At 42.7% G+C, this 24,337-nt stretch overlaps 1 protein-coding gene across 4 annotated transcripts in view; it reads left to right on the top strand.

The window, feature by feature from the left end:
- Positions 1 to 24,337, top strand: part of ZC3H12C (zinc finger CCCH-type containing 12C) — a 59,782-nt gene that overhangs the window by 24,630 nt on the left and 10,815 nt on the right. For 2 of the 4 annotated variants that reach the window (XM_048493444.1, XM_048493445.1), the window contains exons 4-5: positions 8,997 to 9,760; positions 21,868 to 22,007. In XM_048493444.1, the coding sequence (XP_048349401.1) occupies positions 9,069 to 9,760; positions 21,868 to 22,007 (832 nt within the window). In that variant the 5' untranslated portion in view covers positions 8,997 to 9,068. Of the gene's footprint in view, positions 1 to 2,835; positions 2,918 to 7,264; positions 7,320 to 8,996; positions 9,761 to 21,867; positions 22,008 to 24,337 lie in introns of those variants that run through there. The other 2 variants (XM_048493446.1, XM_048493447.1) reach the window with 2 other exon arrangements.

The raw sequence follows: 24,337 nt of genomic DNA on the forward strand, positions 1-24,337 counted from the left end.
CCCACTCCACATCAGTCCTTCCTATCCTCCTACACAAGGAGGTTTGTTTATGGGGAGGAAGATTGTCAGGAGCCGAGGGATGAGCTCCTCCCAGCTTAGATTTTCAAAGTTTCCTTAAAGTTTTCATAGCAACCCCACACTTTGCCCAACTGTTCTTTAAGAAAGCTCAGAAAAACTAATTACAAGATGAGCTGATGGAAAATTTGCCCATCGCTAGAGTAATCCCAGTGGTATGTTTGAGTGTTCTGGAGCTGAGCAGTTTGCAGCCCATCACTTAAGCACCTTTTCAGAAAAAAAACAACACCCCTGATTATTATTATCAGATTTTGCATGACTTTTCTTTTCCGTTAACTTAAACTAAATGTACCTAAAGTCTTTCCTTTTTTCTTTCCTTTTTTTTTGCCAAGATCTACAAAGTGCTATTCTTCAGCATCTGAAAGATGAACATAATTTTCACGGCATTAATTTTTTGTTGTGAGGGGGAGATTTAGAGCCCACTTTGTCAGATACAAAACACAGAGAGTAAAGATCACATGTGTATGTAGGTCTGACAAAGACCTGTTTGTAAGTCTGCAACAGGGTATTTCTGCAGGTATTAACTTTATGTCCAATGTACAGAGAAACATCCAATTAGACTCTTGAACTTGGGTGTAATTGAATACTTACTTACAGCTCCTCAATTCACTTTTTTTTGTGGTTAAAATTTTGCTAATATTTTGGCCTTCCTATCAAAATATACTGTTCTGCAATTACCTGAAAAATGCCTGACAAAAACTAGACCTAACAAGGTGACTCTGGGTAGATTGCAGAATGGCTCTTGCAGCTAAGCAAGCCAGACAGGGCTTCCTCCTTTCACCTACAGCTGTTTTAATACGCTTAACATTATCCAATACCAGTAACTGAGGTAGTCTAAATACCACAGCAGGGACTGATTAGCTTTTTCAGATCACTGCCTTTATTTGCTGTTTGCAAAGATGCTTAATCCAGTCCTGGAGATCAGGCTTCCTGCTGCGGCCTGGGGTCATTTTCTCTTTTTCCTTGTGCTTGCAGTGGCTGAAGTAAGAGAGGAGACTCCTCCTGTTTCTGATTAAATGCCTCAGAATAGTCATGCTAATCTGGAGACATGGGTGGGTTCTTTATGAACAACTGTTTTTACAGTTTTTAAAAGGCCTGGTTTATTACCAACTCTGTAAAATAGTCTGCTTCCACCCCCCAGAAGTGAAGCAACATATATGTAGCAGACTCCTGCCACTGATTTAACTTTTGTAAACAGGGACATCTAGAAAATAGGACGGTGCATTAAATTACACAAGCAATTTTTGTTTGATTTTGAATAGTTTTGAAATCCAAAATTTCACAGTTTATAGTAAGCTGCCCCTTACAGCAAATCATTCATTTTCTCTGCTCTATTGAGATCCTCTTCAGTATTTCCCAGTAGATCTTCTGTGCCTATGAATAGGCAATGATTCTTTCTGCAGGGTTTTTTTAAAAAGTATATTTATCTGTCTGTAGAACGCAGCCAAGCATAGACAAAAAGTTATTTAATATAGGATGTTGTGGGTTTTCCGGGTTGTATGGCCGTGTTTCAGTAGTATTTTCTCCTGACGTTTTGCCTGCATCTGTGACTGGCATCTTCAGAGGATCTGGTATATTTAATATATAATATATATTTAATATATTTCAGTGTTCTTCATTCCAACACAGCAGAAGCTCTTGTGAAAAATCATAGGTTTTGTTAGAAAGCGACTCTCCTTGGGGAGTAGTCCTACACCTGTAAAAAGTGCAAAGTTATATTGACTGTACAGGCTGATTATCCTTCTAGCTGCATGTGACAGAAATATTAAACCAGCAGGAATACATGGTAGATTTGTAGATTAATATATCTACCAGAACACAAAGTCTCTCGCAGACATATTGAACAGGATGAAATGATGTAAGCCAACTTGCTGTAGTACTGATGAAAGGGAATAAGCAGATTCACAGTAGTATTGTTGCATTTTTTTCCTGTGAATATTTCATGCCCCCCCTCAAAGTTGTTATAAAATGAGATTGAAAAAGTGGAATCTCCCCCCCCCACACAGTTGTCATCTGTCACTTCCCAGTTCCATTGATACTCAAATGCGCTTACTCTGTTACACAATGCCGTGCATGAACACAGGTTTTGTAGCCTTTTATGGAAACACGAACGCTTCGAGAAATCAAACACTTTTGGAAGTAATTCCCTGTCCTGCTTTTTAATGCCCTCAATTTGATTTCCCTTTTTTTTTTGCAGATGGAGAACAACACAGGTATAATTATGCAACTGTTCCTATATGGTCGCCTCCCCCCCCCCCTTTGCCCCCAAATAAATGTGAGATGTTCTTTGTGAGAGAATAAGCTGTGGGGTTTTCTTCCCTCTCGTTCTTTCTAATAGAACTTTGCAACTTTTACTACTTAAAAATAATTCCCTTTCTTTGTTTTCATGAATTAGAAACAATGAGAAAAAGCCGAAGTCTGCCCAGGCCAGGTGTTCCTTGTTGGCCGCCTGCTCCCTAATGACTCCGGCTCTCATAGAGCAGCTGCCTGCTAGTCTCTTTTGTATGGCCTATTGTTGCCGCACACCCCTCGTTAATACACATGCTGCCCCGGGCAGACCCTGAGAATGACATCAACTTGCTCCTCTTAGAAACCTACAAACCTGATGCAGGGTGGGGAGGTTGCCTTGCATCTGCCCGGCCAACTAATTGTGAGCCTTTCCTAGCCTGCGATTGGTCGCAGTTCTGCTCGGTAATAGGTTAAGCAAAGACATTGCCATTCCATCTGGTCGACCACTCATTTGTTCTGCTTGCTTGCCTGGAAGTTTGCAGCTGAAATTGTGTTAAGGAGTTGCTGTTGGAACTGCTACAAGAAACCAATATCAGTGTGCTTTCCAGTCAACGTAAGTATTTATTCTTGCCTTTGCCAGAGCTTGGTAGTTTTATTTTTTTTCTGAGCCATCAGGCTGCTGTTCACCTTCTCTGGCATTAAAAAGGCAACAATGCGCAATGGGTTTTTAAGAGCTGAAACCCCCAACAATCCTTTTAAAATGTGCCCTTTCCATCTGATGTATCAGTGAACAAACTTTTAACTGGAAAGGATAGATTGCCAGAAGCTTGGCCACAGCTGATGGTCAACAAGAACTTTTTATTACACTGGACATTTATAGCCTTTGACAGGTTGGCGACTGGCCTTGGAAATTCTACCCTATTTTGATATGATGAACCGGCATATGGCTAGGAAATTTTTAAGTCATTTTGTATGTAAAAGACAGCTCTTGTGATACAACTAAACTTCAACTGTCTTTGTGATCTATGATGTAGCCAAAGGTGCAGCCTCCTTAAAGTTAAAGTCAGTTTCATGATTAACTTTGGTAATGTTTTTGTGACTTCAAATGTGCATCTTGTCTGTGTATATGATTTGTTGTTGTAGTCTCCTAGGGTTCATGATTTGCCTTTTCAGCCTGTCTTGTGTTTTGGGTTCAGCTGTATGGTCGAAGAACAATTTTATTCTTTGAGTTAATTCTCCATAAAATAAAAGGCCTTCCTGTATGAGTAGAGGGGCATGCGAAAGGGTTAAAAAGAGGTTTGCATTTGTACCACATACCCTATTGTGTGAACATATGCATAAGTCTATTGAAAGTTTTCAGAAGATGGGCAGGCCACCAGTTGCTGGTCTCCTGCAGTTCCAGTAGACATCTGTTGCCCCAGAGCATTAACCAATCTGTTCAATGGGACATCCTTCCTTTGTTAGAGTCAGGGCTGTTGTCTGCAACACTCTCTGAAATACAATGGTAATTAAATACATAAAAACTCTTGCAGTATATATTTATTCCATATTCATTATTTTTATTTGTGTTAACAATATCTTAGCCATTTAGACCACGTAACACATCTGCCCTTTTAAACCATACATATTTAAAACGAACATGATGTATTTTACGTCAACAAACTTTCTTGTTTAAAATATATATGAGTGAGATTGCTAATGTTGCTGTTTAATTAGGAAGGAAGTTGCTACGGAGTCTGGGATGCTGAAGATCAGAGGTACAGAATAGTAGTTGCACATATTTCTAGGGAGTCTTTGTTTTAAAGTTGATTTATAAAATGATTTTGTGTCTCGAGGCAGGCGTTGGACTGAAATCTATGGCAAGTGAGTCAACCTAAAAGTTAAGTTGTGGCTCAAAGGCATATAAGTGTACATTTATTCAAGCCTCAGGATCTCTTAATAAGGTCTCTTTCAATACTTAGCTCAAGACAAATACTTAGCATTATCCTTCCCACATCTCACTGCTTTTATTTGTTCCTGAAGTTTTTGTGTGCGTGATATGTATGCTTCAAAGTACATCGTTTGGAGATGTTGTTTCTGAAAGTTTTCATTTTATAGTGTTATAGCTACAGATTTCTTTTGCGACTTCTCGGTGCCACATTTGTGCGAGGAGATAAATGTATCAGTGTAGACTACTTGCAAGCTAATGGCAAAGATATTTTGGAAATACAAAGTATGGCCATCCAGTCTTGTGTTTTCACTTGCCTTGGGCGTTAAAATAGAATAACTGCTTCAATAAAGTTTTGCATTTGAGCTTTGTCGGCCTCACTTTGATAATCTTTTTTGCCTGTCTCCTTAGTGTTCAGAAAAGATCAGGCTCTGATCTTAAGGATGCCTTAAAGTAAATTCCACTGTAATTAGTGTAATTTATTTCCCATTCAATAAATTCAAGGTCAGAAAATGAGCATTTTGTAAATTCTATTTCTTTGTCTCTGGTGTCAGGTTATGCGAAATTGTGCTGTATAGTTTTTTTTCTGTTGCTTATAATGTAGACATTAATTACAAAAATCTCACTTGTAACGTCCCTCTGACACTGCAGCTTGCAATGTCTGCTTTGGTAAGTGCTATGTATGTTTTCACTAAACATTCAGTAACTCACTAACAGGTTTCTGTTCATTAAACCTTTCTATCGATAATAACTTTTGCTACTACAAGTTTCCTTTCCTGATCTAAATCTCTTGCCCATTTTGTACATAGACCAAACAAAAAAACACATATATCTCCAGTTATAAGTATGAAAGTTCGTCCTGCTCTTATCAGTGGCAGTTGCTTCCAGGTAGTGTAAAGTTCAGAGCCAAGGCAGCATTTCACAATGCATGGATTTGGTGAGTGGTCCATTATCTCGCGGTATTACTATTGCAATACATGAGCCGTCCTAAACTTTTCAGTCCAGCTTAAAAGTGTTGCCCATTAAATATACTTCCTTCAGTCAGAGCAGATTGCAGGGTTTGTGGAACAATGATGTCGGAGCTTCCAGATTGGTTTGGCAGCTGCATTGTTCTTCGAGGGTATACCAGACGCACTTAAGTCCCCGTCTTTTTTCATAGCCTTTGTTCCTACCAAATTATTCTTGCGCTGTGCTAGCATTCATGATGGCTTGTTAAAGGAGTGCATCCTAGCAACCGAAAGCTGGTTGCTAAGCAACATAGCTTTCCATAGGTTTTTTTCTTGTTTAAGATACTTTTTGGGTGCTAGTTTTATGAAGGCAGCCAAAAGAGTGGGTTTTGAACTGTATTCTTTTATTAGGTTACTGTTGTGATTTCTTAGTGGCAATGGGCTATGAGTGAATTGCCATAGTTAGTAAATCATCATGTTGTCCAGCTTTATTTCCTGAATTTGCCGAGTGTGGACTGGAGCATTGTTTGCCTGAACTTGGAGATAATTATTTTTTTATCAAGTCAGCTCGTTGATTTTTATTCTGTTATCACTGATATCCTCTTCATAGGCACTATTGCATCTATACATCCTTTGAATACCACTTGGAATGATAACAAATGAATAAATAGATGGTTTTTTGTACAACCAAACTAGATTAAACAAACAACTCAGTATTTTAGGTTTCCAACTGTAAGGTTCAGAATGAAAACGTTTGGTTAACATGTGCTATAGTGTGCAATAACATGTAACTTCTAGGACTAACTTTTTAAACCTGGACAAAAAAGCTAGTATAGGGAGCTATGAGACAAGAAGAAATGGCAAAACATTAGGGATAAGATAAGATTAAATAAGATGGAATAATTAGGCTCCTTGTTCACCTAAAACTTTTTCTAGAAAAGTAGTTTTGTTTGAACATTTGTTCTCATCCTTCCTGCTCCCAAGAGCTTTATTTTGCCTAGATTGTGTGATATTTTGCATCAAATCTCATTAGTAAGTTTTTCTGTTATTCACTCTGAATCCCTGCTGGATAGGATGAGCAATAAATACTAATGTATTTACACAGAAGGAATGCTAGGGTTTTTTTTCCTTGCAGGTGTAATGTCAAGGGAAAAAGGAGTCATGTTAAATTCACACACAGGTTTTGCAGATAAATATGATATAAAGCTTTCTGTTATGCATTTAGAACCCGCTTTTAGTTGGTTGTGTTCTAAACCTGTGTTTTGAATTGAGAATAGATTTTTTTAATACCTGTTGGTATCAGTCCACATGCTCTCATAGGGGGGCAGCAGACTGACTACATTACTGGGGCGGGGGGAATCTCGTATGCTAAACAGATGATCACCATCAGCAGCTGTGACAGTGCTGGTCACCGGCTGAGAAAGGAGATTGGAAGAGAGTACCTGAAATAAGACCTTCCAGGTAATGAGCGTGATGTAACTACATCTGTTCTACCCACACCATAATGGTGGATGCAGAGGGATTTTTCCCCACACACAACATATGGGGGCCTCAACCGCAGGAAGACAGTTGCTATGCCAAAGTTTATTTCTTTGTATTCACTGTCCTTTCTGGAGCGGGATAAATATCTTTTAACTTTTTACAAAAAAATGTTCGGTAATTTATATTGTGTTTATTTTATATCCTGCTTTTTTTCTCCAGAGACTGTATAGCTGACTGGCCTATGTGTTCGTAGTATCCTTTTTAAAACCCACCTTACAAGTACATGGATCCTTTCAGAGGCCCCTTCCACACACACAGAATAATGCGTTTTCAATCCACTTTCACAACTGTTTGCAAGTGGATTTTGCTATTCCGCACAGCTTCAAAGCACATTGAAAACAGATTAAGAACATAAGAACATAAGAAAGAGCCTGCTGGATCAGACCAGAGTCCACTCTGCTACTCGCAGTGGTCCACCAGGTGCCTTTGGGAGCTCACATGCAGGAGGTGAAAGCAATGGCCTTCTGCTGCTGCTGCTGTTCCCGAGCACCTGGTCTGCTAAGGCATCTGCAATCTCAGATCAAGAAGGATCAAGATTGGTAGCCAGAGATCGACTTCTCCTCCATAAATCTGTCTAAGCCCCTTTAAAAGCTATCCAGGTTAGTGGCCATCACCACCTCCTATGGCAGCATATTCCAAACACCAATCACACGTTGCGTGAAGAAGTGTTTCCTTTTATTAGTCCTAATTCTTCCCCCCAGCATTTTCAATGAATGCCCCCTGGTTCTAGTATTGTGAGAAAGAGAGAGAAATGTCTCTCTGTCAACATTTTCTGCCCCATGCATAATTTTATAGACTTCAATCATAAATTGAAAGTGCATTATTCTGCATGTGCGGAAGGGGCCTCAGTTTCATGTCCAATGCAGGGATGTCAAATACTTTGAGATAGTTTAGGTGGGGATTCCATCTCCCTCTTATGTAAGCTGCACACAGTTAAAATTTTGCATGAATCCCCACCCCCCACCCCGAAATGAATCATACTTTGTTTATCAGCAGACAATTGTGGTGGGTAGCATACTTGGCAGCCTCCGAACTAACAATACAAAAATGTGCCTTGCTTGCTGAAAAAGTTTAGTTTATATTTTGGGAACATGAAGTGTTGCCTATCTAATCTTGCTGATAAGGGTTGTTGTTTTTTTAATTAACCACCATTTCAAGATTTTCTGAAAATTTCAGTTGTTAAGTCTTTGTAAAAGTTCATATCTAACATAAAATGAGAATAACGGACTATAAATCTTTAAAGTGCCTTTTTCTGTGCTCAGTTCCTTGCTGGACACATGTGAAACTAAATGAACAAGCAAGTATCCTTGAGTCTGTCTTCCACATTTTCACAGAATACTGTGGTCTGTTTATTAATTCAGCTGTTCTTACAATATACTTCAAAGACTCCTTGATAACTGAGACTACTTAAGCAATCTAATTATTGCAACTAATAATTGTGTTCAGATAGTTACTTGCCATAGGATGATAGAAGTATATCAAAATACATTTTAAAGTGTATTAGATATTACAAAAATCTTACAAATTCATGGTATTTTTACATATGAGAAAGATGTGGTATATCATAATTTACAGGTTATTGTAACAATTATAAAAGATGTTATATATTTGCAGTTTGATTAGTAACTATACGTTACACATCACTGTGTGAATCATTTCCATAGGTCAGGATGACATCTAGAGACCAATCCTTAGCAGGTTTATTCAGTATCCTGCTCAAATCTATTCAGTGGGACTTGCTCCCACAAAAGGGATTTTTTAGGATCATATCTCTAGTCTTTCCCAGCCTTTTGATTCTGAAAAGTATTTATAATCAATGATGAATAGGTCTTTGGAAACTTCTGGCATATTGTAATTATATAAGCTTTTCATTAATTTAATTCCATTTTTTTCAAGACATATGGCACATTATTTTGTACAAGTCTTTGTCCTTCTGATTAGATTACACGTGTATGGCCATTAAATGAGCTGTCCTGTTGCTGAAATACTAAAAGGCTATATTGACTTGGGGCCTTGACATCTGGCTGAAAACCGATCCAAGGGTCAGAAGCTAGCAGTAATTTGGCAAAACTAATTTTTGAAGCTTGACAAACTCCTTTCATTCAGCTGAGTTCCTTACAGATTTCACCATGGGAGTCATTTAAAACACACACAAAACAAAACTGTCCTTTTCGCCCGCCCTTAGAAAAGCAAATAAATGACATCCTGTGAAAACTGCAGTTGTGGTTCTAAATCAAACAACATCTAACTGGTCCCAACTTTTATTCTTTCTTTAGGCACACGGAATATTCTATATTCAGGAATACAAGAAAACCAACAAAGTGGAGTCAAGTACATGCAGCAGCTTCATGGGCTTGAAGGATCACTTGGGGCATGACCTCGGCCACCTCTATGAGGACAGTGCTGAGACACCGATGAGTGCAATTGCACCTTGGTCGATGGTGGAAAAACCAACCATGGATAAAATAAACTCTAGGAAGGAGGATGCAGACAAGGAAACCTCTGAAGAAACTGGGAGCTCCAGTTGTGATTCGGAGGAGAGTACAAATTCTGATAATGAATCAGAGCAACCAGCCACCACTGGAACAAAATTGTGCTCGCTGCCTAAGACTCACAGACAACTGTGCAGATCTCCTTGCTTGGAACCCCATATACTACAACGCAATGAAATCTTGCAAGACCTTAAGCTAGAAGAAGCCCGTATCATATCTAAAGAAATTAAGAAACCCCCCGATGTGGTCAAAGAATATCAAACCAAACTGGACTTTGCACTGAAGTTAGGTTACTCTGAAGAACAGGTTCAGCTTGTACTGAATAAGCTCGGTACTGATGCTTTAATCAATGATATACTGGGAGAACTTGTCAAACTTGGAAATAAAACTGAGATGGATCAGAGCGTAAGTAACGTTAATGCTAGCATAATGCGGGAAGCGTCTTCTGTTGAATCTCAGCGATCTGACTCTCCCCTTCCGGAGGATGTGCCAATGGATGGTGATAACCTGAGACCTATAGTTATTGATGGCAGTAATGTGGCAATGAGGTATGTAACAGAAGACCTTATATATATATATATGGGAATTTAAATGATAATCAGATTGTACCTAGGCACTCTAATATAACTCATGTACATAATTGTCACATGATCCGCTTGCCTAACAAACAAATACTGAATACTGGTTGTTGTGGGTTTTTCGGGCTGCGTGGCTGTGGTCTGGTGGATCTTGTTCCTAACATTTCGCCTGCATCTGTGGCTGGCATCTTCAGAGGTGTATCACAGCGTGTAACAGACTTCCCGCTGTGATACACCTCTGAAGATGCCAGCCACAGATGTAAGTGAAGCATTAGGGACAAGATCCAGCAGACCACAGCCACACAGCTCGGAAAACCCACCACAATCAGTTGAATCCGGCCATGGAAGCCTTCGAAAATACTGAATAGGTAAGCATATACATTGTATTGCTAAATCAATGAAAATATGCCCTATGTCATGTAGTTACACAGTGGAGCTTGTTACAAAAATTCCAAGGATGGGATAATTGAAAATAGATAGTGGTTGAGAGATTTTTTAAAAATCCTGTCAATCTCAGTGCCACAATGGTGACTAAAGGTTTGACGCCAAACACAGTATTATGCACGCACAGAAAACTTTAGAAATGGTAAGCGTTTTTGAAACTTTACAGGCCATCTTCAAGGGAATAGCAAAAAAAAAAATCATCAATTTATAGGAGATGCACATTTGAAATAATGATGATGATGGCAATCTGTGTTGTACGTGGCTATTAAAAACCCTGTCTTCTAAACTACCAAGAGTTTCTAAAAACATTTGCGACAAGGAGACTTATAAGTACTTCAGTGGCTAATGTGGATTCTGAGAAAGCACAAGGGCAACCATGTCTTAGGTCGATTCCCCACTCACTATTAGAATGTAGATAGAACCAGGTTTGAAAAGAATCAGCACCTTTTTATCCCAGATTCATGCTCCCCACTGCAGCTTGTTCCCCCCAAACGATCCTCAGGCAGCAGCAATGCAGGATTCCCTACTGTGAAGCTATTGAACACGTGTTCAACTCAGGGGCTATCCTGATTGGCTGCAGCGGTTGCTGCAGCTGCTGCTGGGCGGGAATTTTTTTTTACTTTTTCCCTGTCGGATCCACGTCTGTGCGAGCATGCGCAGACCAACACAATACAGAAACGAGGAGACGAAGAAACGGCTTATAAAAACAAACCGTCGCATCCACGTGGATGCAATGTGTAGTGCTGCTTTGCATTGCGCGCCCCTGCCTCATATTTATTTAAACCAGGAGTCCCCAAACTGCGGCCCGGGGGCCAAATGTGGCCCCCTGAAGGCATTTATCCGGCCCGCCAGGCATGGCAGCGATGGCTCCATTCATGTGCAGTGGGGGCTCGAGGGAGAGGAGGAACTGGTCCCAACGGCCGTTGATTGCAGTTACATAATGGCACCCCCAAATCTCCATGCATTTTCTGACCCAGAGTTGGAAACCTTACATGTGGCAACGCCTGCTCCGCCCTTCCCTCTCAGCTACTCCATGTGTTGCTCTCAGGCTTTCTGTTCCGCCTCACTCCCATTGGCATCAGCCAGGCTGGCGAATCGCTCACTGGCTGCTAGGCAGGAAAGAACCCAGGAAGATACCTGATCCTGGGTTAGATGGAATGCTTCATTGGGAAAGTTCTGCTTTTTTTTACAGGGGAAGGTATTCCACAGCCTCCCCAACAATATTTGGAGCCCACCCTGTACTTGACGTACTTTGGTCACTGTTCTAAAAATAGACCAAATAGCTGGTGGGGCCGTGGCCCACGGCATGCTGCCGGCTGCTTCCGCCTCCTCCTCAATCTTCGTCGGTGGTGGTCATGCCCCCCCCCCAGCTGAGCTTGCAGAAATGGCAGAAACAAACATCAAGGAACTAAGAGCATTTCAACTTCATCATGACCATAGCAGCAACATTCACATCCAGGAACCATAGCGCATGTTACTGCCATTGTGGCAGTTGTGTCTGGAAGCAGCCCATCTGCACATGCCTCCTTAACATCCTCTGCTCCTACTCAACAGGATGGGAACATAGGAAACGCAATACCCTCTGCTGTTGAAAGCGCTTAAGTGGGCCCACTGGGAACCTGTAACTATGTCAAGTCTTGCAAGTTCTGCTGATGAGGGTTCAAATCTCCTCTGATAAACCAAATGGAGCATAGACATCCTAATTCTTTGCATCTATACTCAGATGTTGCGGACTGAGCATTCCCATCAGCCCCTGCCAGCATGGCAGGGGCTGATGGGAATTGTAGTCCATAACATCTGGAGTGCCAAAGGTTCGCCACCACTGTCCTACCCTGATTCCTGTACATCTCACTTTGCAGAATACCGCCCCGTGGAATTACCCTTTCTTTGCAAAGCAACAAAAACTCAGACATTGGGACAGCAACAACAGAAAAACGAGTGCACGTTCATACCAAGCATTTCGGTAAAAAAAAATACTCTCCCAAATAGCTCACTGGGGGAAAGCACTCATGTAAAAATAGCAATGCAGGAGTTTGAATCCCACCAGAGGACCAGTGGAAATCAGTCAAATTCACCTTTTTGCCAGTCATTCTGCAAACAAGCTGATTAAGGCAAATAGAAGGCATGACTAAAATCTAGACATCCCACCATTCCAATCATTCTGGTAACTACACATCTAATGGGCACATAGGAAGACAGAAGATATGAACCATTTGAAAGCCTCTGATGACCCTGATGTTGACTCTGACCTTATATACCAGGCTAGGAAATAATGCAAAGAAAGGCACATTACTGTCGTACAGCATGTATGAGGTCCCTGGTCAAGACCCTTGTGGACCAACTACCAACCAACCCTGGAATGAGTCCCAGACACAATAGACATTTTAAAATGTCAGATCCATTTGTAGGGGATGGACTACTCGAGGTAATTGACTATCACAGACTAACATGATTTTTCTTAGCATTCTCATGTAGCCATTTCTCTACTGCAGGGGTAGGGAACCTGTGGCTCGAGAGCCGCATGCGGCTCTTCTGCCTTTGCACTGTGGCTCCACAAGCTGAGCCGCCGGCCCGCACCAACTGCCCACGGTTGGCTGGGCCGCGCTGCGGGCTTCCCCTCTCACCCGCCCCGTTGGAGCGGGGCGGGCGCTTTCCCGGCGGCCGGCAAGACCGAGCCGCCCGCTTCATCCTTGCCCGCCCTGCAGGCAGCAGGGTGGGCGCATCCATGCGCTTCTCAGAATGAGTGGAGTGAAAGGTAAAAAAACCCCCTATATATATATATAGTGTTCTTTATTTTAAATGTCAAACATTATTTGCAGCTCCAAGTGTTTTCTTTTCCTGTGGAAAACGGGTCCAAATAGCTCTTTGAGTGTTAAAGGTTCCCTACCCCTGCTCTACTGTATTCACAAGGTTCATTACCAACTAGCTCCCCTTGTTAACCGTTTCCATCCAGTTATGTAGCCTGTGTGGTATACCAGCAGTACTTGGTGGGGGAGGGGGGTATGAACTTGGAGGAGCCCCCTTCTTCAAGCCAGCATGGTGTAGTAGTTCAGAGCAGGTGGATTCTAATCTGGATAACCGGGTTTGATTCCTCACTCCTCCACCTGAGTGGCAGAGGCTTATCTGGTGAACCAGAGGTGTTTCTACTCTTCTACATTCCTGCTGGGTGACCTTTCTTGGGCTAGTCACAGTTCTTCGGAACTCTCTCAGCCCCACCTACCTCACAAGGGGTCTGTTGTGGGGAAGGAAAAGGAGTTTTTAGGCCACCTTGAGTCTCCTTACAGGAGAGAAAGATGGGGTATAAATCCAAACTCTTCTTCTTCCCTTGCTCTTTCTAGAACAGGGGTAGGGAACCTGCGGCTCGAGAGCCGCATGCGGCTCTTCTGCCCTTGCACTGCTGCTCCACGAGCAGAGCCGCTGGCCCCATCCTTGCCCGCCCTGCAGGCAGCAGGGTGGGCGCACCAACTGCCCGCACCACCGCGGGCTTCCCCTCTCCTGCCCCGGTTGAGCGGAGCGGGCACTTTCCCGGCGGCCAGCGAGGCCAAGCCGCTGGCCCCATTCTTGCCCGCCCTGCAGGTAGCAGGGCGGACGAATCCATGCGCTTCTCAGAATGAGTGGAGTAAAAGGTAAAAAAACCCAATATATACAGTGTTATCTTTATTTTAAATGTCAAAAATTATTTGCAGTTCCAAGTGTTTTCTTTTCCCATGGAAAGCGGGTCCAAATGGCTCTTTGAGTGTTAAAGGTTCCCTACCCCTGTTCTAGAACATAACTGTTCATTTTATAAAAGAATGTCCTGTTGTGTGTCGCATGCTGAAGACAGATGAGGTTAGTAACGATCCCTATCCACGAAATCCTGTTGAAGCAGTCCAGACATCTGCTGAACAGAGCTTCCAGAATGGAGGTCCATAGTTAAAAGAATGGGGCTGCCAGTTCTTTCGATCTGGAAGACTCCTGTCCCTTTGCATGCGCACTGAAAAAATTGCAGAATCACAGGAAAAAGTGTCCCTATGCTTGTAAATGTGAGGAAGGAAGCTCTGTAGAGCCAGTAGGCATTAAATGACACTGTCAAAGACATTTGAAGCGGTCAAAGTTTGAGGCTCAGAATCTTGCCTCCCTAGCTTACCTGCCTAGAATTTATTTTCTTTGCATTCCCAGTTAGTGTAGTGGGGGTTCTTGTATGCTAGGGGTGGGGTGGGGGGTACCTGTTAAGATTCTGAACAGTGTTAGCAATATGTTGCTGGAGCAGTATTCATCGCTATTCTTGCCTGGCTGTGGCCAGTGCTCTCTTTGGTACAAAGTTCCAAAATTAGGATTTTGAAATTATGAAAGTCGTCATAGTGCAATATGCTTGATTTGCATGCCGGAGAGATTAGCCTCATGCCGTGTACCATCTTACATGACTGTATGACTGGAGTTTATGTAGACTTGGTAGAACTGCGACTGGCTGTAGACACCTAAGCAAAGTTACACTCTTCTAAGTCCATTGACTTCAGTAGACATAGAAGAGTGTACCTCAGTATCCTAATCTGTACTGTGCCTGTGGATGTAGAGTGTTTCATTGGATTAGTGAAAATGTTTCTTCTTATGCCAGAGTTTTTATTGAAGCAACTTTACACCCCTGCCAGCGGTAAGATGTGAGGTTAGGAACACTGACTGAACTGCATTCCTTCCTTGGCATATCCCAAGTGTTGCATATTTCTGGTCCCTACTGGCCCTGCTGCTGGGCTTACAGTGGCATGGCATTGGTAGGGTGCTTCGTCAGCTTATCTCTGAGTTGTGCCAGCATTGGACTTAGTTACTTGCCTAAGCAGTTTACAGACTGGTTGAAGGATTATGCCCTTAATTTCATATTATGTGAAAAACATTCCCATACCTGTTTTCATAGGGCTTTCAAGCTTTGAAAGCAATAATATATATTTCAAATTATGCTTTAATGTTAACTTGCCGGTAAGCCCTCAAAAGTTGCTAGCCCATAGAAGTGTTTACTCATCCACTTATGTACCCATGCTAGTCATTTGTAGGAAGCTGAAAGCTTATTTTTTTACCCTGATTTACAAAAGTTTCCCTGCCTGATGACCGAAAGGAAATGCTAGCTCAACATAGATGAATAAGCCTGCTCTGATATTTGTTGGGCTGGAAACAGGACCGCACTAGAAAATGTATGTAACTTGTAAGATAGATTCCTCTAAGTCATTCTTTACAATGCAGCACATAATTTAAAAATCCAAGATTTATGGCACTTTCTTTCAAAATTGCTCTCTCCTCTCCTGATAGACAACTTAAAGGTTGTGTCCTTTGGGTGAGTAAAGGAGATATTGTCTAGATGGGTAGTTGCTCAAGAACAAGCTATTTGCCATTTTGTGATCTGTGACAGCTGATACAGAAAACACCAGACTCTTAGTCTATTGTACTTCACTTTTTTTCCTCCAAGAAATTATAAAATATTAAAATAGTATACTTTGATATGTACAAACAATACCATATATACCGGCCTATAAGACGACTTTTTAACGCAGGAAAATCTTAACAAAAGCCGGGGGTCGTCTTATAGGCCGGGCACCCCCCACCCCCTGCTCGGACTTGCCACTGCCTAGCCCAAGGCTCTTTCCTGCTTGCTGTGCGGCTCTTGCCCGCCTGCCCACCGCCGCCACCGGCCCCACACATCCCCCTCGGCTCAGGCTGGCTCCAGGTTGCCCTTCAGGCAGTCAGCCTGAGCCTCTGTCTATGATTTTCTTAAAAGGGCAATTCCCCAAAGACTGCTTAAAGGGGAAAGTTTCCCCTTTAAGAAATCTTTGGGGACTTGCCCCTTTAAGAAATTCAGAGCCGGGAAGAGACTGGCGGGAGATCTCCCCTCTTCCCCAGCCAGCCAGGCAGCCTCCGTGCAAGAGAGGAGCTCCAGCTAGCAGCTTCCATACGAGGACTGCAGGCTGGGGCACCCCTCGTTTCCACGGAGGCTGCCTGGCTGGATGGGGAAGAGGGGACATCTCCCCTCTTCCCCAGCTAGCCAGGCAGCCTCCGTGGAAACGTCCATGTCCCGTCCCCGCAACAATCGGCCGGCCTCCACCGAGGCCAAGGAAGGCCACCCGGGGTGCCGCCGCTGCTCTGTCCCGCCCCCGCGACAATCGGTCGGCCTCCGCCGAGGCCAAGGAAGGCCGCCTGGGGTGCCGCCGCTTCTGCTCTGTCCCACCCCCAGGACAATCAGCCAGCCTCCGCCAAGGCCAAGGAAGGCCATCCAGGGTGCCGCTGCCGCCGGGGCTCTGTCCCGCCCCTGCGACGATCGGCCTGCCTCTCCTGAGGTCGAGGCCACACAGAGTGTCGCCGCTGCCTCTGCTACAGGGTAGTCTTATATGGCGAGTATGTGCCGAAATCTATATTTTAACTGGAAAAGTGGGGGGGGGGGTCGTCTTATACCCCCAGTCGTCTCGTACGGCGGTATATACGGTAGTCATTTTCCAGTAGGTCATGAGGTTTAGATATTTGAAATATGCCAAACTAAATTAGAAGACACTTTCGGAGATACATGCAGCCACATAGCATATGTAGCATTTTGCGAAATGTTCCTTTCTACAAGAGTGACTTCCTGTTCTCTGCAGAGTTCCATCTGAGGCCAAAAAATGTCATCTAAAGTACTAATACATTTCACATGGTCTGATGTTTTGCGGATAAGAACCCAGTTTATCAGGCACATGAAATGTGTCTCACTAACGTAAGAAGCTGCCTTATATAAGATCAGACCATTAGTCTAAATTCCTTCTCCTCCTCTTCTGCTTCCTCTTCTTCTTCTTCCTCCTCCTCCTGTCCAGTATATGACTATCTGATAATTCTTCCAAAAATGACAAATCTGCTTCAAATAGAAGAAAAAACCAGTGTGGTCCCTTATTCTTTCAAAACTTGCATTACTTTGTTTGTTGGCTTACCCTGTTTGTTTCAGTTCCTCCCAGAGGAGTGCCTTGTGGCCAACAAAAAGAAGACGTAGTATCATCTGAACCTATTAACTTATTTAATCAATTTATACCAGTTCAGCTGATGTACCATTTTCTCAGTATTGTCAGCTGACAGTGATTCTGTGGGGTCTCGCTGTAGAGGAAAGATGCTTTCCCCATACCTGCTACCCAGAATCTTTATCTAGAAAGGGCAGAGATTAAATGCAAACTGTGTGCGCTGTCTCAGAATCCCAGTGCTTCCCCTTGTCAATTGCTATTTGAATTCCAGTACAGAACTTCTTGAGCTGCAATTCTACTTTTCCAAACAATTTAGATAGCGATTTTCTCCTTTCCTGGTCTTACTGATACCAACAATTAAAATTGGAAGTTTCATTTCAGGGGATAGGGGAAATGCGAAAAGGATTTAGGATTCCTCACTAGAAGAATTAACAATAGACTTTCTATGTTCATTTTTCAGGTTTGATTTTACATAAAACTAACTCAGAGAGTTTTCGTTTGCGAAAGTATTATTCTGTATTTACTGTATTTCAGTTGCCTTTGAAAGGCTTTGATTTTGTTTTCTGTTTTGATGTGGACAATAGCTTCATTTCTTTTTTAAACAACATGGTACTTGACATTCCTATAGAACTTTGGGCCTACTGCCTTTTCATCCTAGAAGATTCATATCTGAGAACCATCACCTGGGTGCATCAAATGACATTAAAGGGAGAGCAACGCTAGACAGATAATGTCCATTTAGAACTGAATATAGTAGCTCCAGGATTTTTTTTTTTAAAGCCCACAAAAATATGACAAAAATAAGCCCTTGATTTCTCAAACTGGCATGTTGTGAAACCCGAAAGAAGAAATGAAATCAGGTTCATGTGAGTGTAACAGAATGTATGTGATTGTATCCCATATTACTCCATTTCTTCATCCTTTACTAACTTGAAATATATTATTGCTTTCTAACAGTGAACAGGTTTCATTAGATTTAAAGCAATACAGCATTAGTATGACTTTTTCAATGAATCACCTTTCCCATTCTATCCAGTTAGCTGCTTAAGCTCTTCCTGGATCACTGCCAGCTGCACACTGCTGCACTGCATGGTCTTTCTAACTTCCTTTGTCATCTTTTGCCATATATGGGCTTTCCTCTGCTTTACACAGGCAGGCATGTACCATGAACTAACTTTCCCATCGAACGATCTCCCCAGAAGCAAATGGTTCTCTTTTTTTTAATACATTCCCTTTCTAACCAACTCTCAAAATCCCTTTCCTTCTTTCTGCGAGCCAGCCTTGCCTTTAGCTGCTTGCACACATAATCTATTTATCCTAATCTATTTAACTATGTTAAAAAAAACTGTTTCTTCCTCTGCTGTCCACCCACCCACGCATTGAGTGATAAGTAGGCCTGTCTCCTGTTCCCCTGACCTTATTTTAGCTGACACATCCTATTTTACAAACAGCACCCATTATTTTTAACTTCTCCTACAGGCAGTGCTTTCTCCCAGTGTATATGGTGTTTTACCAACAGACCTTTGTCTCTAGCTCCTGTGCAAGTAGTTCATGTGGGTGGGACTCCTGTGATTACTCCGCTTCATTATCCTCTCTAATGCAAGCAACTGGGCTTGAAGGGGACAGACATCATGCTGCAACCAAACACTCCTTCATTGTTCTACTCTTTCCTTTTCTGTCTAACAAACTTCTGGTTCCAGAAAGTTACCATGATCAGATGCCACCTCGACTCCTAGTCCAACTGCAGATTGATCAAGAGGACAACCAGCTACACGTGTTTTTTGTCCAAACCAACAAAATATTCTATTGCCTGCTACTTTTCTGTCTTTGCTTCAGTGAAAAGGGTGGGCTGCTGCTTCCACCTGTGTGCCTATTTGGCTTTTCAGGGCACAGACGAGCACGTACTTGCTATTTGTTGATAGGCACTACACAGGTTGAGAGCGGCGCCGGATTAAAATAATTTAACAACCGATTCCAGTTGAGCGTGGGGGTGGTGGGATGCCACTGCCCGCCCGCCCCCGCTCAACCAGAACCAGCTGCCACCCACCCCACCCCCATCCCCAGCTGAACCTTAATTGACAGTGGCCCTGGCCACCACCAATGGAGATCAAGGGGGGAAGTGGGGCCGCAGCAGCTGGTGGGGCCGTGGCCCACGGCATGCTGCCGGCTGCTTCCGCCTCCTCCTCAATCTTCGTCGGTGGTGGTCATGCCCCCCCCCCCGCCCACCAGCATTTGCTGGCTTTGGAAGACTCCTCCCCGCCCCAGGACGGAGCACAGGGTGGGGAGGAGAGCCAAGCAAGAGCTCTCCTCCCTGCCCTGGGCTCTGAGACGCTAAAAGCCCCTCCACTTCCTTGCTTGCCAAACCGACTTCTGCCTTAAACCAGCCATCTATTTTTCATTCAATGGCAGAAAACTGTCATAATCATGGAGTTGTAGTCCACTCTCATCAGGGTGAATGGGCTATTCTTTAGAATTTTTTAAGAATGGGAAATGTGGTGTTTTTTCCTACCGCATTTTATAGGTTCCATATCAACTTTCTGTGACTGGCAGTGATTTGGCTCACATACACTGATAGTATACACAGACTGCTCAAGGCTCCATGTTTATCAGTGTCCCATTTTCAAACATTTATAGTAGTCAGGCTGTCTTGGATTAGCTGTGTGCCAAATTTCAGCTTTCTTTCTGTTGCTGTCAATGAGTCAAAGCCTGTGCGCGCGTGTGTATGTATATATATATACCGCCTATCAGTCACCCCGAAAATAAGTCGAGGCACCCAATTTTACCACAAAAAACTGGGAAAACTTATTGACTTGAGTATAAGACTAGGGTGTGAAATGCAGCAACTACTGGTAAATTTCAAAATTTCAAAAATAAAAATAGATACCAATAAAATGTTTTTAAATATTTATTTCAAAGAAAAACAGTATGGTATCAATAACTTTAAAAGTTCTGAAGTGGAATATAGAACTCTCACAGACAGCATCTCTTCAGAGTTGCATAGGGAAGATGCTCAACAAGATCCCCCCTTTAAAAAGTCTCTACAGGTTCTCCTTCAACACAGATAGCTTATCATTACACAGTGAAGATGCTTGCGTGGTGATGGCAGCCACTGCCTCAAAGCAAGTCTTTTTTGCAGGTCTGCAAGCTCAGCTGGACAGAAGTCCCACCTGCTTTCCAAAAACACTGGGTGGGGGCCGAGAAAGGTGCTGGCAGTGGCTGCACCCCAGGGCACCCTGTGTGTGGGGGGGAGGGATTCCTGCCATCATTTATTTATTTTATATATTTATAATTAATTTTATATACCGCCCCTCCCCCGAAGGGCTCTGGGCGGTGAACAACAGAGTAATAACAGCAATAATATTAAAACCCCGATTAAAACAGCAGATTAAATAAAATTACAGCGGCATCCGACAACTTCATAAAACTTCACCCACCCTGGAAAGCAAACCCAAAAGGCTGAGGGCCCCATAAGAATTAAAGGCCCAGAGCATAAGAAGGAGGGGAGAAGGAGGAGGGGGAGGGCGCACATCAGCGGTCGGCCCCCCCAAACGCCCGGCGGAACAATTCGGTCTTACAGGCCCTGCGGAACTCTCCAAGGTCCCGCAGGGCCCGAATAGCTGGTGGTAAAGTGTTCCGCCAGGCAGGGGCCAGGGCTGTAAAGGCCCTGGCCCGGGTAGAGGCCAACCGCATCATCGAGGGGCTAGGGACAACCAGCAAGTTGGCCTCTGCCGAACGCAGAGGCCGCGAAGGGACATATGGGGTGAGATGGGCCCCAATGGTGCAGATTTCCCAATGAGTATGGCTCCCTAGCATTCCCAATGAGTATGGCTCCCTAGCATTCATGGAGCTTCCTGGCCTGAACAAAAATTCTGTAACATATACATTTAATATTTAATATTCACACCTATTCACTGAATATTCACTGTGAATGAAGCTACTGGCCACCTGTAGTGCAGCGAAGCAACAGCCCAAGGCTTACCTGGGAGCTGCCTTTGTGTCCACATAGCAGGGAGCAGGTGCAGAAAAACACCCTCAGCTCCCAGCCTTTTTTCGCTCGCCACTCATTCCCCCCACCCGCTCGCTGTTCACTCGCATATAAGTCGAGGGGGGCTTTTTTCAGCACAAAAAATGTGCTGAAAAAGTAGTCTTATACGCGAATATATAAGAAATATAAATGATGCCATCTGTTGATAAATCTAGAAACATACTTCAACCACTTATTGTTACAAAATGCTCAAACCTGTGGAAGGCAAGAAATAACATTTTTCCATTTCTCCAAAGATTTCTATAAATGAAGAAGTTTGTTCAGCGAATGTAGCGTACAGAATAACTTATACTAAGTTATTTTTCTATTTATTTTTTAAATTTATAACCAACCCTTTCCCATCAAGATGGGCTGAGGTTGGCTCACAACAACCTAACTTACAACAATAAAAACAAAAGTTAAAACATTTCCCCAACTCTAAACATTTATTTCAGCACCCAAAACACCAACATAATGGAAACCCAATCATTACTGCGCACTTGTTTGTATATATAACTTTCGGTTATCTGCCCTTACCTCTTTTGGAGTTTTCTAGTGTAATATTATTAATATCTATGGTGGATTTGGTGGATTTCATTAATGCTCATGTGAGAAAATTAAGGTTGTAATTCAGGAGGTAAATGTTTTCAAAATGTCTTTTTCAGCCATGGAAACAAAGAAGTATTCTCTTGTCGGGGGATAAAACTGGCAGTGGACTGGTTTTTGGAAAGAGGCCATAAAGGTGTTACAGTGTTTGTGCCAGCATGGAGAAAAGAACAGTCACGACCAGATGCTCTCATTACAGGTATACTCTGTTCTGCTTTCAACTATTCAGTTGCAGGAATTTGTAATGAACCTAGAAACACTTGTACTGACTGGCTATGCAAATGTCTTATTAGCCAGAATGTTAACAGATTGGAGCCAGTGATTCTATTCTGACTCATTCTTCCTACTGCAGTCTCCTGTACCCACTTTGTGTCCCCACAAAGGTGGAACTGCATGGAATGTGGAACAAGCAGCTACGTTTAGAGGAGGAAATTGATTAATATTGGGGGGGGGGGCGCAGAATCCCTTGAACTTGCAGAGGCACCTTCCACTTACACAGCAAGTTGTGGGGGAGAGAATCCCTTGAACTTGCAGAGGCACCTTCCACTTACATAGCAAATCCTTTGGATCCCAGCCAAGGTTCAGGGTATTTTCTCCATGCTGTTTGTTCCAGAGTAGCTTCTGTTAGGCTACCAGGTACTAAGTGTCAAAGTGTTTTGCCAAAGGGAAGTATTGGAATTGATGTTTATGGATAGGATTCTCCTCAAAACCCGGTAAATCTTTGGAAGGTAGATCTTTTCCTCTGTTAATATGTGTGTTACCTTCCCCCCAAGTATCTGACTGGCTATTCAAAATCCAGACAAAATGTTGTTGTTTTTTCAGTTTGATCAAACATAGCAGTTCTTACTTTGTAACCTAGGAAGTGTTTTCAGTTTTCATAAGCCTCTGATGGCATCAGTATATTTGTGAGAGGCAAAGACATCATCTGGAGAATTTATGCAGGGTGGAAACCACCGTGGGCAGCTGTATTAGCTCATTCCACTTCTGACAAGCAGCTGTTGGTTCACATCCAACATAGGTGGCTGTCTTCATTAACCACATGAGGTGTTAGTGTGAAGCACTGAAAAAGAAGGCAACGTGCATTTCTGCTTGGCCACTTTGAGAGTTGATTCATTTGCTATGGAAGTACAAAAACTGGAAAAGAAAACAAGTTGTCCTTCCAATGAATTAAGGGGTCTTGAAGACTTCAGAGCATGTTATGGCCATATTAAAGAGGAGAAACTACATGCCTCTCCATCTTCCCAGGAGGTCTTCTGACAATCTGATTTTGTGTTCTAATATTATATCTCCATGAATTAAAAAACCCTCCAACATGTATACTGCCATTAGTGAAATATGCTGGGTGTACATAAGCCAGGACACTGCAAAAGCTGTGCTCATAACATGGACACTAGGTGAACCAGTCCAGATGGCATTTAGTTATTTATTCTGCATTAGCTATGCCAAAATAGTTTACAGTCACAGAACAGATACATGTTGGTTGATATGTCTTGGTAATGATAACAATTACTGGTTATTTAGAGAGAGAAAATGTCTGAATACGTTTATACACGATTGCAGAATTTCTCAGAAGTTGCCTCATAAATATTGAAGGCCCTTTTTAAGAAGATTTGTCTAAGTCAGGGTCAAAGTACTTGTGATGTTGACAGATCTGCGCATGGAGGTCTTATTAATAATAAGCAACAGCAGCCATTGGAGGCCTCAGTTTGGGTTGAGGCTGCAAAGCAGAAGGGAGATTTTGACCTCCCTCCACCTGTTCCATTTCCTTATATGGGTGCCTGTACATTTTCTCCAGGAGAGCAAATAGCAGTTGGGTCAAAGGTGGTGGATGCCACTGTTGGTAAGGGGGTTAGAGAGCTCTCCTCCCTGTGCTGTGGCCCTGATCCAAGTCAGGAAGACGTATTCCTAGATCTCTCTATGACATGCTGAATGTGACCACCAAAGTTTGAGCATATTTTTAAAAACTCTGATCACTTTATTTCAGTGGTCAAAATTAAGACTCTAAATAATTATTTTTGTGAGAAGTTAATATTGTAGTGGGATTTTATTTGCCCAATTTCACTTTTATTAAGCCACATTATGGCATCCAAATGGCTGGGGGGGGGGGGGGGGAGAAACATGCAGATCATACAAGCAACTAAGATTTATTCAACATGTCTGGTACTCTTTCAAACTCAGTGTTCTCTGGATAGACATCTGTAGTATGTTCTTGGCTACGGCCGACTGGAAATGTTGTGTCTGGTGAGGGAACGGAAGCCTTGCAAAACTCTAATGTTTCCTAGCCTGGAAACCCCACAACACCACTGTAGATGCAAAAGTTTAACTATATTTTTAATGATCAACTGTATTCTAATAAACAGGAAAAATAAAACTTTTCAGCTCATTTGTCCGTTCTGGGAAGAACACTTACTTAATATAGATTAGTGAAATTAATTGCAATAATATTCTGGTTTTAACGTTAGCATGATTGTGGTGTCTGGAGCCAGGTATCTGTTTTTAATTTATTCCTGAACATTAGCCATCTGCTTC

The sequence above is a fragment of the Sphaerodactylus townsendi genome, linkage group LG04 (assembly GCF_021028975.2).
Source record: "Sphaerodactylus townsendi isolate TG3544 linkage group LG04, MPM_Stown_v2.3, whole genome shotgun sequence".
NCBI lineage: Eukaryota > Metazoa > Chordata > Lepidosauria > Squamata > Sphaerodactylidae > Sphaerodactylus > Sphaerodactylus townsendi.